Here is a 16,281-nt window from a genome sequence, read left to right as displayed (position 1 = left end):
CAGTTAGGGATGGCATCATTAACAGCATTCCCTCTTGCCCGCTGAAAACATCTCTGTGCCCTTACAAGGTACAAAGTTATCAGCCCTTAAAGGAGATTTTCATTTAGTATGTCAAAACTGAGTTTCCCATACCCATCTAGTCCCCTGAATACTCATATTATAATGTAGAGAAGAGAAATCCATAAACTTGTGTTAACATTACAAGTGCTAGGATTAAAGGTGATTAAAAATGGCTTAACATAAAAATACTAAAAAACAGTCAACATTCGACTCACAAGGTTTTCTTTTATTTTTATGAGAAAAAAATAAGGTCTAAAATTTGATCATCGTATTAAAATAAAATGATGGGACAAATACTTTAATGCAGAGCATTCATCGTTACACAACTTGTATGAATTACTGCAATAGTCAATGAATGCTGCCTGGTACATAAAATGATTGGGTTGGTGATTTCTGGTGGAACTTTCTAGAGTTTTTGCATGAAGTGAGCCATTTCACAGCCCCACTCACCAAAGAATGAGATTCTGGATGTAGAGTGTGGGCTCAAGAATCTGTGACAGATGGTCTGCTATGTTTGGGACTATAGCACTGACAGCTACAAATAGCACATTTTCAAAAGACTTAGGTCCAAAAGGTGTTTATAGATAAAAAAAAAAAATCCCACCTGCATCAGCTTGGTGTCATGTCCAGTGTAGACAACTATTCCATGAACCCACTGTGTATTCCTCAACTGAGCGCCTCGAAGAAGCAGCTGATCTGCTCCCAGGGGAACAGTGCTATGACAGATTATGTTGACATTAGAAACGACATTTTCTAAAATGCTTACGAATTTTACAGCCACTATAGAGTTCCAAGAAAGGTTCTGTTATGAAAATAACCCTTCTCGCATTTACTTTATTTTTAGGAAAGAAGTAATTTTCCCACCTATAAGAATAATTTTCTTACACAAGGACAGCTGGAGGGAAGCGTGCCAGCTGTTCCTCCCTAGCACCAAACCAGCCATTTCCTACAATTTCATTATCCGAGATGGTAGGTAACGTTAGGGAATTCAGGGGCCAATTCTCAAACCTGTTGAAGACTTTACTGATTCAGTAAAGCCCACTTAGGTTTCTGAAATGTCTGGAAGTGGTGAGATTAGGGGATCTGTCCCCCTTCCTCCACCTTCCTTTAAATTAAAATTAGCTTTGTGCGTAAGAAATGTTCAAAAAAAATACATGAGGTAAGGTAAATACACAGATCTCATCATAACACTTAGATTGCCCTCTCTGCCTCCAGAGATTAAGTCTCTGTATTAAGATCTCTAGGACATGCATTTTATTGCATTTGAAAATCAGTTTTCCAAGAACTGCAAGTACATCTCCAGTAAATGGTAAGCATATAAAAGTCTTAAACACTCCTCTGAAATGACAGCAAATGGAGGCGCTCCAACCCATATAATTTGAACCACATTTTTCAAGGGTCAAGCTGGGTCTTTTGTGGGTTTTTTGGAAGGCTGCCCCCTATGGTAGGTTGTGGGTTGATACAGCCTCTCATAGAGCCATCAGACGAGTACAAGCTATCACCAAATACGGCGGGGTTCCCAAAATGTAATGTACTACACAAAATTTAATGGCTCAGAGATTCCCAGTACTACTTCTTCATTTTACTGATTTTAAAAAAAGCAAAAAAAAAAAAGTCAAGTATAAAGAAAAATTCATTAAAAAACTTTCAGAGAAAAGGAAGAAATTCCCCACAAAGAAGTCTCCAGAAACAATTTCTTTGTCAGAGGAGGCACACCAAGACCGAAGCTGTCACTGCTGGTGTCCAGTAGGTGTCCACGGCCAGTAGTAGCTTGGGATTGTGACCTTCTTTTATGAACAATACAAATGTCACCGGCTCAGAATGATGGCACCGAAGACTTCCACGAAGTGAGTAAATCCTTAGGAATGAGTGTATTCCCATTTAGGAAGAGAACACAGCAACTGAAACTCTCATTGCTTATGCACAACAACATGCCTTTCAGATCCATCCAGAAGGGAACCTCTCTAGCACATGTCTCAAGATTTGGGGTGCACTTCAGAGATGGGAGGGGTCCTCAGGCCTAAAGCAAGTTTTCAAGAAGTTCTTGGGATGCTGCTGGATTATGATCTGGGGCACACATGTGCCAACCATTTCTTATGTGTCCAATGGGGTATAATGTGGCAACGGTCACCTCAGCGTTAGTGGTGTGGATTATTGGAATTAGAGACAAACTCTTCAAAAGCAAAAAATACGACTTTTTAATTACAAGGACTCAATGAGAATTAGTTATTAGTTTTCATCAGAGTTGGAATTTCAAAGCTTCTGGCATCAGACAATGACCCTCATTCTTAAAGAAAAGCAGACTCATTCCAAACTAAGGGGCTCCAAGAGCACTGGATAATTACTGTAAACGTCAAGTGTGCTACAGGCACAAAGGTACTGCAAATGTTTCCACCTTTCATATAAATTGAAGCATATTATATAAATTCTATCTGTACCCTAAATCTTGGCACCGTCACACAAAGTTTCTCCTTCACTGTGTGGATTTGCTTGGCGTTGGTTTGATGGGGGAACCGATAAGAAATGGAAGCTGGCCAGTTAGATATGTCAGACCACAGAAACATTACTTGTATAAACGGCCAAATCTATCAATAGTCTATAACCATATGTTCATGGAAAGATCACTCTGTGAAAAATTTAGAGCAGTATATAATTTCTTCAAAAATTACAGGAAGACTTTTGGTGGATCTGAATGAGGATGATAGTGCAGGGTATTCAAGTGTCCTTTAGAATTTAAATACCATAATAAAGGAATTACAAATAATGAAAGCACTGGTAATCTCTCAGGCTGGTAGATTGAACTAGTAAATTTAACTGCATTTAGTTGGCCACTACAAGTGCCTAGTAGAGGAGAAGGGAGGCAGGGCAGACCCCACGTTTCCTGTCAAGTTCTGCCCCATTTCTTTGCTCCCCTTTGTAACAAAACTCCTTGAAAAAGTTCTCTATTTTTCAACTCTTCTGTTATCCCAGACTCACTCTCCTTAGGCTCCACCTGTCCCAACAGAGATCAAGGCTCTCCACTTGCTAAATCCAAATCAAACACACTGTAATTGACTTCATTGTACTTGACCATAAGCAACATCTGACCCACTTAGTCACTCGCTCTGCCTTGGTATGATTTCCTCTTTTTCTGTGTGTGTATATGTGTGTGCATGCGTGTGTATGTGTGTGTATATATATATATAAAAATTGAAATATAGTCAGTTTACAATGTTGTGTCAATTTCTGGTGTATAGCATAATACTTTAGTCATACTCATGACATACATATATTTGTTTTCCTATCTTTTCCACAAGTTACTACAAGATACTGATTATAGTTCCCTGTGCTATACAGTGTGAATTGTTGTTCACCTATTGTATATATATTAGTTAATATCTGCAAATCTTGAACTCCCAGTGTATCCCCTCCCACCCAGGAAAGGACTCAAGCCATGGGGACTGACAGTTAAACCTATAAGATAAGTATTTTGGCCAAAGAATAAGCCACTAAACAATGTGCCTGAAGCCTGGACTATACATGAAAATATCCAACTCACAGGCTGGCAGGAACCCTGGGGAAGTCTTCAGCTATACCATGTGCACAGGGTTAAGAGCATTCTCATAAAAGAACCCTGGGTAGAATACAGAAATGCTTAAGAAAGAGGTTTTGAGCCATCGAACTAAGAGTACAAGAAAATATCCACCCAGGTCAGCAATACAGTGCAGCACAGTAACGTGTGTGGTTTTATGAAGACCAGTTTTACATACCTGTGTCCGTCAAGCCTTATGTTTCCAACAAAATCATAGAGATGTCTGTTTGGACTTTCACACTCAATTCTGCCAGAAATTCTCATCAAACTGTCAATGTCTTTTATATCAGATGTTGCTGGTAAGCCCTGTTTAGAAATTTATAAATAAGCAAGAGTAGATTAAGTGAGTTGTGTGTGGGAGGCAGTGGGGAATTCTAAACTCATCCACACCTTAAGATCTAAGAGATCCTATTATTTGATAAGCAATTATTCTCCACTGTACAACACTCTGTCAAATCATAAGGAGGAGATACCTTCCTCTCCACTTGGACATAGGCTTTTAGCATAAGAATAGGGCATCTTTCGTGAGAGTCCTAAAATATCTTAAAGAGACTATAAACTAGCCTGTAAAGGTATTTTGAAATAGGTCTGCAAGAACTGTTTGTTTCCAAAAATAAAACTGATATTTAGCATTATACAGTCTAAATCTGTCTGCTGAATCTCCAAAAGGGAATGCACAATAAATAGAACCTATTCCCAAAGAGAGGAGTTACGTTTTTGTTCTTCTATTCCTCAGGAAAGGAAACCTCCGAGACAGCTCCAGCTGGAAGTGGCTGGAGTGGAACAGCCCCAACTCCCTGGGGCAGTCTGAGGTCAGGGCCTGTGATGACGACCTACTTCGACCACAGTCCAACCTTCCCAAGTGTCATTTCCACTATTTGACTAGAACCCAGAAGAATACATTTTTAGAAGTCCCTTTTAAAACTTTAAAAATAAAAACCTTACAGTTGCTTTCTGTTATGGATAGTATGAGAAGTAAATGTAGAAATCTAACCTATTCCCCAAGATCATGAGACTTTTAGAATAGCAATGGAAACGACATTTTTTCAACATGGCGAAGACAGATAATTGGGCCAGGTGAAAACGGGAAACAAGCTAACACATGTGAAAGCATGTAGGGCTACCAATATCATCAGGGTGTTGGCTACTACATAAAATATTAAAAATACTACAAAATAGTGTCTATATGATGGACCATATTTAATCAGGCAAGTAAAACTGGGTTTTCCATAATATATAACTAGACCAGTTTGTAAAACCACTCCACAGTGGCTCAGTGAGAAAATATTTGCAATTGGATGGAATTGCCTCAACCCAAGACAATACTACTAAGAAATAAAGCTGTAAGATTCCTCAAAATGTATCACTTTTGCTTGAGGATTATTTTGAGCAAAAGGCAATGGAGATCCTGCAGGTTCAAGAGAAACTACTGCCCCTCTGTTAATTCCCTAGAAGAATTTAAATTAGGGATTTTCTGCAGAAGACAGTTACGACTAGGGATACACTTAAGTGCTGTCTGGACCCATCCATATGGCAGGGCAAATATCGAATTACCAAACATCTGCTCTCCTTCTTATCATCTTGTGAACGACCCTCCTGTCCTTGGAAGTCCTGGGTCCCTATCCAATTCCTTGGCTCAGGATGGCATGCACACCTCCTTGTACCTTTCTGTCTGTGAACCTCGCAGGTGTGTGTGTGCGGGGTCTCTGACCCTCTCATGTATGTGGAGTTCTCATATGTATGAAATTAAATTTGATTTTTTCCTATTAATCTGACTCATGTCAATATAATTCTTAGACCAACCAGAAGAACCTAAGACGGACAGAGGAAAGTTTTCTGCCCCCTGCAAAGCTTTGTCATAGAGAACAGCCATAATTATATAAACCTAGGTTAGATCTTACCTGCCTAATTTTCAGGTTTGTTTCCCCATCTAAGTTGGATGTTTCAATGTAGCACATGGCCTGGGGCTCACTGTTGTTTAAAATTGAAAAGCACAAAGACTTAGTGGAGGAAGGAAAGCATAATAACTTATTTAAATGCTCAGACTCACTGAAGCCTTTCATTCTAAACAAAGTCGCCTAGTTTCTTGATGACTTTCATTCTAACCACAAAATGCTGTGAGGCAGAGCTCATGCATGACAACTCACAGATCAGCTGTTCAGCCAGAAGGACCCCAAAGCAATTTCCTGACAACAATCAGTACTGAGCTCCAAGGTAATGTAAATAATTAGATTTGTCACATTATACTTAAATTGTTCATCCACACAGACATGACACAGACTGTATCTGAAATGTAAAGCAGTTTTGTGTCCAGATATATCTTTAGCTCAAAAATATCAAAGGAGATTTCATGCTCATAGCCCACATGTAAATTGATTAAGGAGAGTGGTTGATTAGAAAATTCCAGATTGTTGCTTCTGCAGACTTGCATTTACATCTTTAGGTTGTATCGTATTGCATCTTTAAAAAAGATGAAAAGGATCCTATGAATAATTATATTTAAATTTTAAGGCTACTTTAAAAAGCTGTGTGAACAGATTTTACAATGAAAGTGGATGTACACTTTCTTCCCCCTATTTTTTCTGTTGTATTAAAGTTGCTTCAGAGATTTGTGTGGCAGGAAAAGCTAAAACTAAAATTAGCCAACTTGGCTATATTGCTTCTTGTCCTGAACCTTGAAGATCCACTCTATGGGTGCCCCGCTACAGTGTTTTAGTCAAGTTTCATGCACAGTGGCTGGTGTCAGGGGCCAGTGTGCTCCAGTGTTATCACAGGTACACACACCTGACTGTATATAACCTGCCCCTTCACATGCTGACTTGACTTGCTCAGCAATTACAGACAGCCCAACTGTATAACCTGATCCTCAGCTATAAGGAAAAGCATTCTGAAGTTAAATCAAACTTACTGGCATTTGCTTATATAAAAAGCCCAATTAATTAATATCATATAAGTAACTACAAATGTAATTTCTGATAAGCAGATGTACTCAAAGTTAGAAAGAAACAAATTTCTAAGTCACAAACACCTGGAATTTTCTAATCAGCTTCCAATTTGTACATGTGTAAAGCAGACTATTCTGAGTTTCAGACCTGAGCACATAGCTTAGTTGTAACCTGAAGATTTGTGGAAAGTACTGAAACACACGATCGTTAATCAAATATTTTACAGATTCATTTTAAAGTAACTTCGCAAGTTCTTCAATTTCTCTATGGGCTTTTTTTTTTTTCTTTCTGTAAAGGCTGATACTTTTTCCCAACTGGTGAAGTTTTTCATTATTTATATTTTCACTCTAGCAATTAATTAAAGTTCCATTTTTTATTACTGTCACAATAGTAATTTGGTCCTGGCAACTGTTACCAATTTGTAATTTACTCATGTACATAATTGAAATAAAAAAAGTTTATAAAATTACAAAACACATCTTCTGATAATACAGAAGTATGATGACAAACAAATGCTAAATGAACAAGGCCAATTCCATATTTTGGCAGTAAAATGCATTAAATTTCTACTGATCAATAAAACCAAAGCCATTCTCATACCAAAATGAGAAAAATATTCTAATTCTATTCCTATCTTTTTTTTTCATTAAACAATTTTTCTAGGATTTTAAATGGCTAGGAAGTTAGAAAGTTAAATGGCTGGCTCCTATTTGAAGTCGGGCAAATAAAATATGCATCGAAATTCAGAACATTCTTAATCCCTTAAGACAACTGTTACTGAAGCAGTTCTTAACAATGCTATGAAAAGGCAGCAAGAAGTCTCAGTTAAGGGATCATGCTAGATACGTATTTCAGCAAATTACGATGACATCCAAAACACAAACTACAGAGGGGCAAAGCAGGCTTTTTGGTTAGTAGGTAGAAAAACGAAACAAGATGCATACCACAATACAGACACTAGTAGACAGCTGAAATTTATCACAGTGACGTGCGCTTTGTCACTAGTTACAAGTGGGATAAAAACTGATCCCAAAGCATGCGGTACCAAATGTACAACATCCAGCTTTGTGCAGGGGTCCTCTGTAAACCCTATACAAGCCCACATTTTAGTCATAACTGCTGAAGGGATTCTCTAGAACTCATAGAAAATTTCAAATGTAAGACAAATCTTTAAAATTGTAAAATCTGCTCAGTAATTGTCTTTCATGTAAATCTTAACACTGTTGAAAACAGTATTTTGGAGAGGTAATAAATTAAGCCTTAGTAATTAGGCATGTTTCAAAATATGAATATATATTAAAAACAAATATGAATATATATTAATGATGATTTAATAGTAAATTGAAATCTACCTTTACTGGCATGTCTCATGGACTCCGACTCCTATTAATAGCAATAGGAGCTGAATTTGCCCACTTGATGGACGAACATCATCCAACAATGTATTCACATAAAAGGCCTTTACAACATCTGTGAAACGTCCATCACCAAGAAGTATAAAGAGTTTGTGTTTTAAAGGAAGAGATCCAGAACTCAACCATCTTTGGGTGCAAACTGCTCTCTGGTGTAGGGTGAGGATCCACATACACACATCCTGTACAACTCAGTGGTTCTAACCTTGAGGACAGGCTGATGAGATCTGCTGGGAGATGCTCCCCATTGGTCACTTTCACTATTTCCCCTACTGCCACCTACAGGTCCCAGTTTAAAATAATTAAAACGAAAAAAAAATGAATAACAGAGGAAAAAAACAAACAAATGGACAAAAGAGACAGAAAGTTTGAAATTATTATAGAAAATAACATGTTAATAAAAATGTCTAATGCCAATTTTTTCAAAACTTATTTTGATCAGGTCTAAAGGCACAAGAAAATGGAATAATTAAGAATCATTTATTTGTTTTTAAGCCCAATTTTCAATTTTTAAGGCAGAAACTTTTCATTTCTGAAATTTTACTTACACACATATCTTAGCAAATTAAATAAAAACATATTTTTATAGAGACAGCTACTTCATCTTAATTTTTCTTTCTCCAAATCCTCACTCTCCTGTTTGAAACTGTCACCTACTGCATGTCCACTCCTACCCAAGAGGAAAAGAAATAATGGTGGAAACTACTTTTCAGGCTTCTGAGGCTTTTGAAAAACAAAATATACTACACTATTTCTCCCCCTACACAACATACTACAAAAAAAACTTTGTTAAAATTTCCTGATTCCAAAACATTTTCAAAGTTAATTGCATAAATGTCAACTTTAACGTAAAGCTGCAATGACATGGGTTGTGGGAAGTTAGAAGTCATTATGACTTCTTTTCGAATTATTTTAATAATAAAGTGTTGGTAATGCATTGTTTTTTGGGGAGTAAGCCTTTGAATTCAGGAGAAATTTTTCAGGGAAAGTATGAAATAGATATGTCAAGAACCTGTCTGAAATTGAATGAATAGCTTGAGTTATTTTACTGTATTTAAACTTTCTAAACCCATATATGTGCTTTTTGTTATTTTTCTAAAATTTCAGTTTTTCATTTCAATATGAAAATCGATTAAACATAATAACTGTGAACTATGTTCATGCTTTAATTTCAAACTACCTGAAAGACGATGTACTATTAGTAATTAATAATTTAAGAATATTTAGAAATTAAAATATTATAAACTGTTGTTTATGCTTTTTTGCTAAGTGGTGCAAACCTGTCGGTGAAAATCACCATGTCCTTATTTTGACAGTGGACAGTGTAGTATAATGAAGATATTAAATCAGGAGCTAGGTATTCTAGCCTTGGCCTAGTCACTGGCTAAAGCTAAATGACTGAAAATAAGACTTAAAGTCAAAATTCCTCTTTCTATTCAATGATGGCAAAAGCTTCTACCTACTTCTTAAGACGTAGATTCAAAACAGCCAAGTAATGCAAAAGCCCTTTGAGAAAAAAACCAAAAACCAAAACAAAACAAAGCAAAAAACCCACCAAAAACAAAAAAAAACAAAAAAACCCCCCAAAACCCTGAAAGGTGGTATTTTGCCACTTGGATAGAAATACTTAGCAGCACAAGCTTTACACTTTACTTTGATTCTTCTAAGCAACAAAAATCGGTGAATCAGATAATCTTTTAAAAAATAATCATCTTTGAAAGATGTAAATTATGGTGGATGCCATATTAAGATATAGAAACTATTCTGATCTACCAATATTGACAGCCAGCAGTAAATGTTTTTCATGCTGAGAAAATAAATCTTGTAGAAATACTCTCAAGTTTAAGAGCTCACTGGGAGTCCAGATTGGATATAGGCAGATGAAGAATATTTTGAAAACTTTCGACTGAGAATTAAATATAAATTAGGGCCATCTAGTCAATTATCTTCATATTTCTGAGCAAACAAAAAATGAAAATTGTAATGAATGGTTCAGCATATGGCGGCGTCTATGATAAGTTTAATCAGGAAAACATTAATACTTTCTTAAATTGCCGGAATGCTTGACTATGTTATATGACATTCCGATGGTCAAACATTCATTACATTTATCAAACTTTTACTTAAAACCACCAAGTACACATCCTTCGGTTGGTTAATCGTTCTTAAAACTTAAATGAAAGATTAAGGATTTAAACAGAAAGGAGAATCGGGGAACATTAGAGTTCGATCATTTAATCCATTTTCCTCACTTTAAAAGATGTGAAGTCAAGGCCTGAGAGATTAAGTACTTCCTTTAAAATCACCAAGACGGGATAAGAATCCTGGCTTTTGCCTCCTAAGAAGAGCTCTCTCTAGTACTTGACACTAGACAGTAAGTTCACTATTCAACTCCTTCTCACACAGACCATTGCCTTCACCCTTCAGTTTTAGAGACTCACCCTGATAAAGCTAGAAGCAAAGGAAACAGCAGAAAGATTGGTTTAAAAATCTATTAATTTTAATCTTTCTGAAAAAAAAAAACCTATAGGTAAGTGGCACAAAAGCTCCCAAATATAAAATACAGAAATATACCTATAGTTACTTGAACTACCTGTAGGCTTACTTCTATAAATATCTGAATAATTTATTTGCTTACCTAAGTTTCACTAACATGTCGCAATTCATCACTTTAAATAATGACCTGATTAAACAGATTTTGAAAAAAGGACACTGTCCATATTTAAATGTGGATTTTACATATAAAACTGTCCAAGGAAATGATGATAAACAATCTCTAAAATATAAAAAATATTTTTCTTAATTTTTATTAGGACTAGTTTTACAGTTTTTAAATGTAAAGCCACTTGAAAACCATATTCTTTAAAGGGTAACAGTCCCATATGTTCTGAATACTAATTCATGACTATCTTAAATATGAGTAAAACAAAAATTATCTAAATTCAGTAATGGGAAAAACGTAAAAGAAAGAGCAAAGTGCTTTAATTTTTTGTTGGAAGGTGTAACATTCCAAAAGATATGATGACAAAAAGAAATCATTTAACCATTTTCTTGTACCAATGTACCATAAAGATCAAGAAACTCTGGAGAGACATACAAATTCATCATAAAGAAATTTGTCATGAACAAGGATTGTAAGATAAAATCAACAGAACCCAATCCATGTATTATATAAAATAAATGATAGGAAATCTTACAGGAGTTAGTAGTCTACACCAGTAGATATGGACATATCCAGAGGGAGGGTAGACTCTTAATTGTAATTATAATTTCTGAATTATAATTGTAGAACCTATCACTTATTCTATATGACAAACATGAAAGAGTCCTTTAAGTCCAATCAATTTTTTTATTGCTTAATTCAAAATCATTAGAGAGGCTTAAAATTCTTCGTTTATTCCTTATTTCCTTGGAAGAACCACAAGGTCAATGCAGGGTAGAGAAACCATCCTCTACACTGTTTGAGCATCAGCAGGTATCTCTACCTTGATGAGAGAAGTACAGTGTCAGCAGGTATATACTCTTTGCCTTTTATTATAACTATATCTCCAACATTTACCTGAAAGAAAACTGGGAATCGGTTAATCATCTGCATTGAAAATAGTTACAAATATACAACCCATTGTATTTAATCACAGAATACGGTAAAAATGTTATTGGCGAACAAGAACCACTTATCTTTGCAAAATGGTATAAAATTATCTAGGAGTGAGGCCAAGGATGGGGCAATCTTTTAAAAAGATGAAGCTTTGTATGTTTTTTTTAATAGTTATATATTTTAGCTTAATAAAGATGAATCTATCCATTCTGTCCACTTAATTGACATCTCACTGTTCCATGATTCTCTCCTGATGACATAAAAATAAAAAGGAGGAACTTACCCAATGAAATCTTTACCCTGTGTAAGGAAACCTCAACACTAGAGAAACTAGCTTGTATGTACTCACTACTCCTCAGATGACCTTACAGAATAGGTGTTGGTTATAAACCACAATTTACAGAGGATGAAAGTAAGTCTTAGATTCTAAGTTATTCGCCCAAGATCACAGAGGAAGAGCTTAGACTCAAACCCACATCTGTCTGCAAAGCCCCATTTTGTATAAGCAAATATAGTGAAATGATTACTGTATTCTAAATTAAAAAAAAAACAACAACAGCTTGGGTGTCTTTCTCATCTTACTACCTGTTAGCATTTTTGTGAGAATGGCCTGAAGACAAATTAAAGACATACGATGTTCAGAAACTTAGAAGGAACTTAAGGGATAGGTCTGCCACAGAGCTGTTGGCAAACAATACAACTCCAACCAAGTAACAATTTGGCTTGCTGACCAAGCCGAGTGGAGCAAGCTACACTGATAGCCATACCCCCATCATATTATGAAAAAATATATTGCCCCACTCTTAGGAGCCAAATGAACCCCAAAACAAGTTTTAATAATTAATCAAGAGAAGAAAAGCCCTTTTTTTTTTTGGTTAGAAGCTTTTTGTTCTTCCCCCTTCCTATTCTTCCTTGACCCCTAAAATAACACCTTATTGGGGGGAGCGGGAAGGAAAGAATGATGTCCTCCGCGGGAGTCACAGTAAGAAGTCACTGCAGAGACACTGTGGTCTATTTGCACTACCAGGGAAGAAATAGGGTGGGCAAGGTTGGAGGGGACCTTCTCATCTACGGTATATATGTTGGTTATCCAGGTAGGAAAACTCTGAATGCCTTGATTCAAAAGAGATTGATTTCAGATGAAATCTGGATTATCTGAAATTGATAAATTGTCAGGGACCTCGGAATCAAAACCTCCCTTTCTCCAAAAAGGGCAACTGGGGAAATAAAAAACAGCAAGACTGGGCATAAACTAGCCCTTAAAGTAATGTGTTGTAAGAGTACTCTATTTTAATCTTGCTTTTAGTGGGTGCTACCAAAATTCTCTGCAGCCCCGGCACTTAGAGAGAACACCACCCAGGTTACCATCTGACTGCTCTTTAATCACTTCCTGTGTCTTAATGTTTGCTCTCCCATCAGACTACATGCTTCATAAAATCGGGATCCTATCTGTCTACACGACAGTGTTAAGGGGTTTTCGTAAGTCTGTTAGACTCTAATTGTACTGTCTTCCAAACATCTTTATTCACAGTAAGACCAAAAAGAAAAAAATAAAGGCTTATGGTTATTAGCTGAAGATTAACAGAAAATATTAGCATCCTATATGGTCTGATGTGGTTACCTCAGTGGCCTGGAAAAACCAAGGGCTCACTGAATGCTAAATAGCCCTCCCAGCTCTGTGAGGAAAGCAGGGAGCTTACTTCCCCCTCCTGATGCCTATGCTTTAGTTCACTTTCTCAAACATATCCAAGCATCTCTTTCTTTTGGATTCTGAGCTCCTAATGTGTCATTTACTCCCCTTTCCAGTCTGGTGTGTGCATAGGGACAGACAGAAGAGAAAGTCAAGATGGCAAAAATTTTTTGACTACATGTTCTAATTGGAGGAACATCATGACAAAGCAGTTTTAGTCCTCAAAATACTGAAGTTATAAAAATATTTAGTGGGGAGGGTATAGCTCAGTGGTGGAGTGTGTGCTCAGCATGCAAGAGGTCCTGGGTTCAGTTCCCAGTACCTCCATTAAAATAAATAAATAAACCTAATCACCGCCCCCCCCAAACAAAACAAAAATATTTAGGGCTTCAGGCCAATACCCTGAGCCTTCTCAAGTAACTGACATTAGTAATTACAATTGAGGATTATGAAAAAGGGTAAGCTTATCAAACTGCAATAGACTGACTGAAAATCTGATTTGTCCAATTGCAGGCCACAGCATATTTATATTTTTAGTAAGGAATTTTTGGAGATATGAATTCTTAATCCAAAGAAAGGTTTTTCATGGTGGAAACTGCATGCATTAAGGCAGCTTTACAGAGTGACTTTTACACATGTGTACAGCCCACTGCTCCATGTTTCTCTACAAAGCCAGAAAAATGTGTTGATTCTAAGATGCTTTACCTAAATTCTCCACCTGCAGCTATCTCAAAAACCTGTGAACAGTCAGCTGCATCTCACCTTGAAGAACTGACCTTTGTGGTAAGAGTAATGAACAGAGCTGTTTACTTTCAAGAGTGGGGACGCAACACCTTGTATTGGGTTTTGTCACTGTAATATTTTTTAGAAAACCAGGTACTGGCAATGTAACCTTGTGCAACAGAGCAAAGGCTTCAGAGCAGTAACTAGGATGAACGGTTAGTGTTTGAGAGCTGAAGTCTGCCTGTCTGTGAATGACTGGAGGTACACTGTGCAGATTGGTAGGTCCTTTGAGAAACATTACACACATTCAGAAAGGCCAAGGAAGAAAGAACCCTGAACTAAAGCCATCTGCACCAAGGTTTATCATATTACTTGGCATGTGGGTCAGACTCTTGGTTTCAGTTTATTGATTTTATTTTGAATTGCGCAAAATATTATATAAGCTAAAGGAAGAGACCTGCCTTGCAATTGGGTTAACACAAGTCAGCCTGCACTCAGTGCTAACAAACCACTTCCACATGCCAGCATCTTAGCGTGCACGGTCCTGTTCTTTTCACCTCTGATTATTTTACGACACAGGAACCCACGTATGTCTCGCTTGCTGTTGTTGAGCTCACTGCTTGGCACAGACACTCAAAAAGTATTTTGAGTTGAATGATGATAGAAAATTTTTCTGTGTGTTGCCACAGTATTTGAAATTTCAGCTTTTACTTGTCATAAAATAGACTAGAGTGTAGAATGTCATTAATTTATTTATAAAATGCTTTCTCTACTGTTGGATATTCATGTATTCTAACTTTTCACTATTATAAATAATGCCACAAAGATAACTTTTATACATGTACATCTATTTCCCTACTTAATGATTATTTTCTTGGGATAAATTCCCAGAATCCTTTTTTTTTTTTTTTGGTGATTCTCAGTATGAAGACTTCAGCTGCTAATCCACAACAGTATGTGAATAAAATACTTCATAAAATTTTTGAAATATGAGTCTTTCCCTGACTAGATAGCAAATAAGACCTCAATATTATTTACATTTACAACTTTAACTATTAGGTTGAATATTTCACTGAGTCTGGTTGCTTATTATACTTCTTGCTGATGGCAATTTTCTGTTTCCTATTCAGATAACAATGATTTCAATCTTTTGTTATATTTGGTGCAAATATTTCTATGTTCTCTCTGCCTATTTGTGTTATGTGTTTAAAATTTTATATAATCAAATTCCGTAGATCTTGAGATCTTGCTCTTCTCCAGATATTTATGAAAGTCTTTATTCTATTTGTATGCTTTTCAAAAACAATCTTTTAACATTTTCTTCTAGCCAGTTGGAATTTATTTCAGCACAGGTTCAAATATGACTTAGATAATAAGCTAAGACGTCACTTAGATATAAACTGTATTATATCTTGAAACTGCTCATCTGTGGTCCCAACATGATTAAATAACCCTTTTTTCAGTGATTTTTGCCTTGTTTAGCAAATATTAAATGGGATTTATTTCATGGTATCCTATTCTATTCTACTCTCCTTTACACTATTCATCAATGTCAATTCTTCCAAACTATTTTAATAACTTCTACTTCCCATTTCACTTACATTTAATCCTTGCATATAGTTCTTATTTTTCCAAAATATTCTTCTACTTTCTTAATTGTTTATTTTTAAAATTACAATGAATAGTCAACTCTCGAGGGAAAAAAAAGAAAGTTTCCCTGAGGTTATATCATTATTTTTTGAACAACTGGTGATGATTTCCCAGGAATATGATATACTTGTACATTTATGTTAACCTTTAACACCTTAAGTTTTGAAGTTTTCTTTACAAAAGTCATAGACACATTCCAAGTTTACTTGTACGCATCCCATGTGCCACCAGGAATGAGATCTCTTTTTCACTGTATTTTTCTAAATTTCTATTGCTGGAAAAAGAGTGATGTCAATTTCTGAATATTTATCTTGAATTCGTCACTGAACCAACTTTTATTAATTCTAATTAAGTGTTATCAGCTCATTTTGACTGGATGACTTTTGGCAACACTTTAAATTCTACCCCTTTGTATCTCAAAGTGGGGTGCCCAGGTAAGGCGTGTCACGGATCTCCGAGATAACTGAGAACACTGTCATCACAGGTAATCATGGGCTGGTAATATAATGTTTTTTGTCAGTGAAAAATGGAAAAAGTAAGAGTTAAAATTATCCAGTTTTAGAATAATGACTGCCTATTAGGAAAATAAGGCATTTTAACAGGTTAATTTTAGGGTGAAGTAGTAGATGGTT

At 36.1% G+C, this 16,281-nt stretch overlaps 1 protein-coding gene across 2 annotated transcripts in view; it reads right to left on the bottom strand.

Moving 5' to 3' along the window:
* The window catches only part of ATP8A1 (ATPase phospholipid transporting 8A1), a 215,409-nt gene that overhangs the window by 142,947 nt on the left and 56,181 nt on the right, over positions 1-16,281 (bottom strand). Inside the window, exons 7-10 of one of the 2 annotated variants that reach the window (XM_006209780.4) lie at positions 11,474-11,547; positions 5,533-5,602; positions 3,810-3,937; positions 665-776 (exon numbers count right to left, since the gene is read on the bottom strand). In XM_006209780.4, the coding sequence (XP_006209842.1) occupies positions 665-776; positions 3,810-3,937; positions 5,533-5,602; positions 11,474-11,547 (384 nt within the window). Of the gene's footprint in view, positions 1-664; positions 777-3,809; positions 3,938-5,532; positions 5,603-8,193; positions 8,268-11,473; positions 11,548-16,281 lie in introns of both variants that reach the window. The other variant, XM_072944648.1, reaches the window with a different exon arrangement.

This window comes from Vicugna pacos, chromosome 2 (genome assembly GCF_048564905.1).
Source record: "Vicugna pacos chromosome 2, VicPac4, whole genome shotgun sequence".
NCBI lineage: Eukaryota > Metazoa > Chordata > Mammalia > Artiodactyla > Camelidae > Vicugna > Vicugna pacos.
Note: the sequence above shows the minus strand (reverse complement) of the source record. Positions and strands in the feature narration are given on the sequence as shown.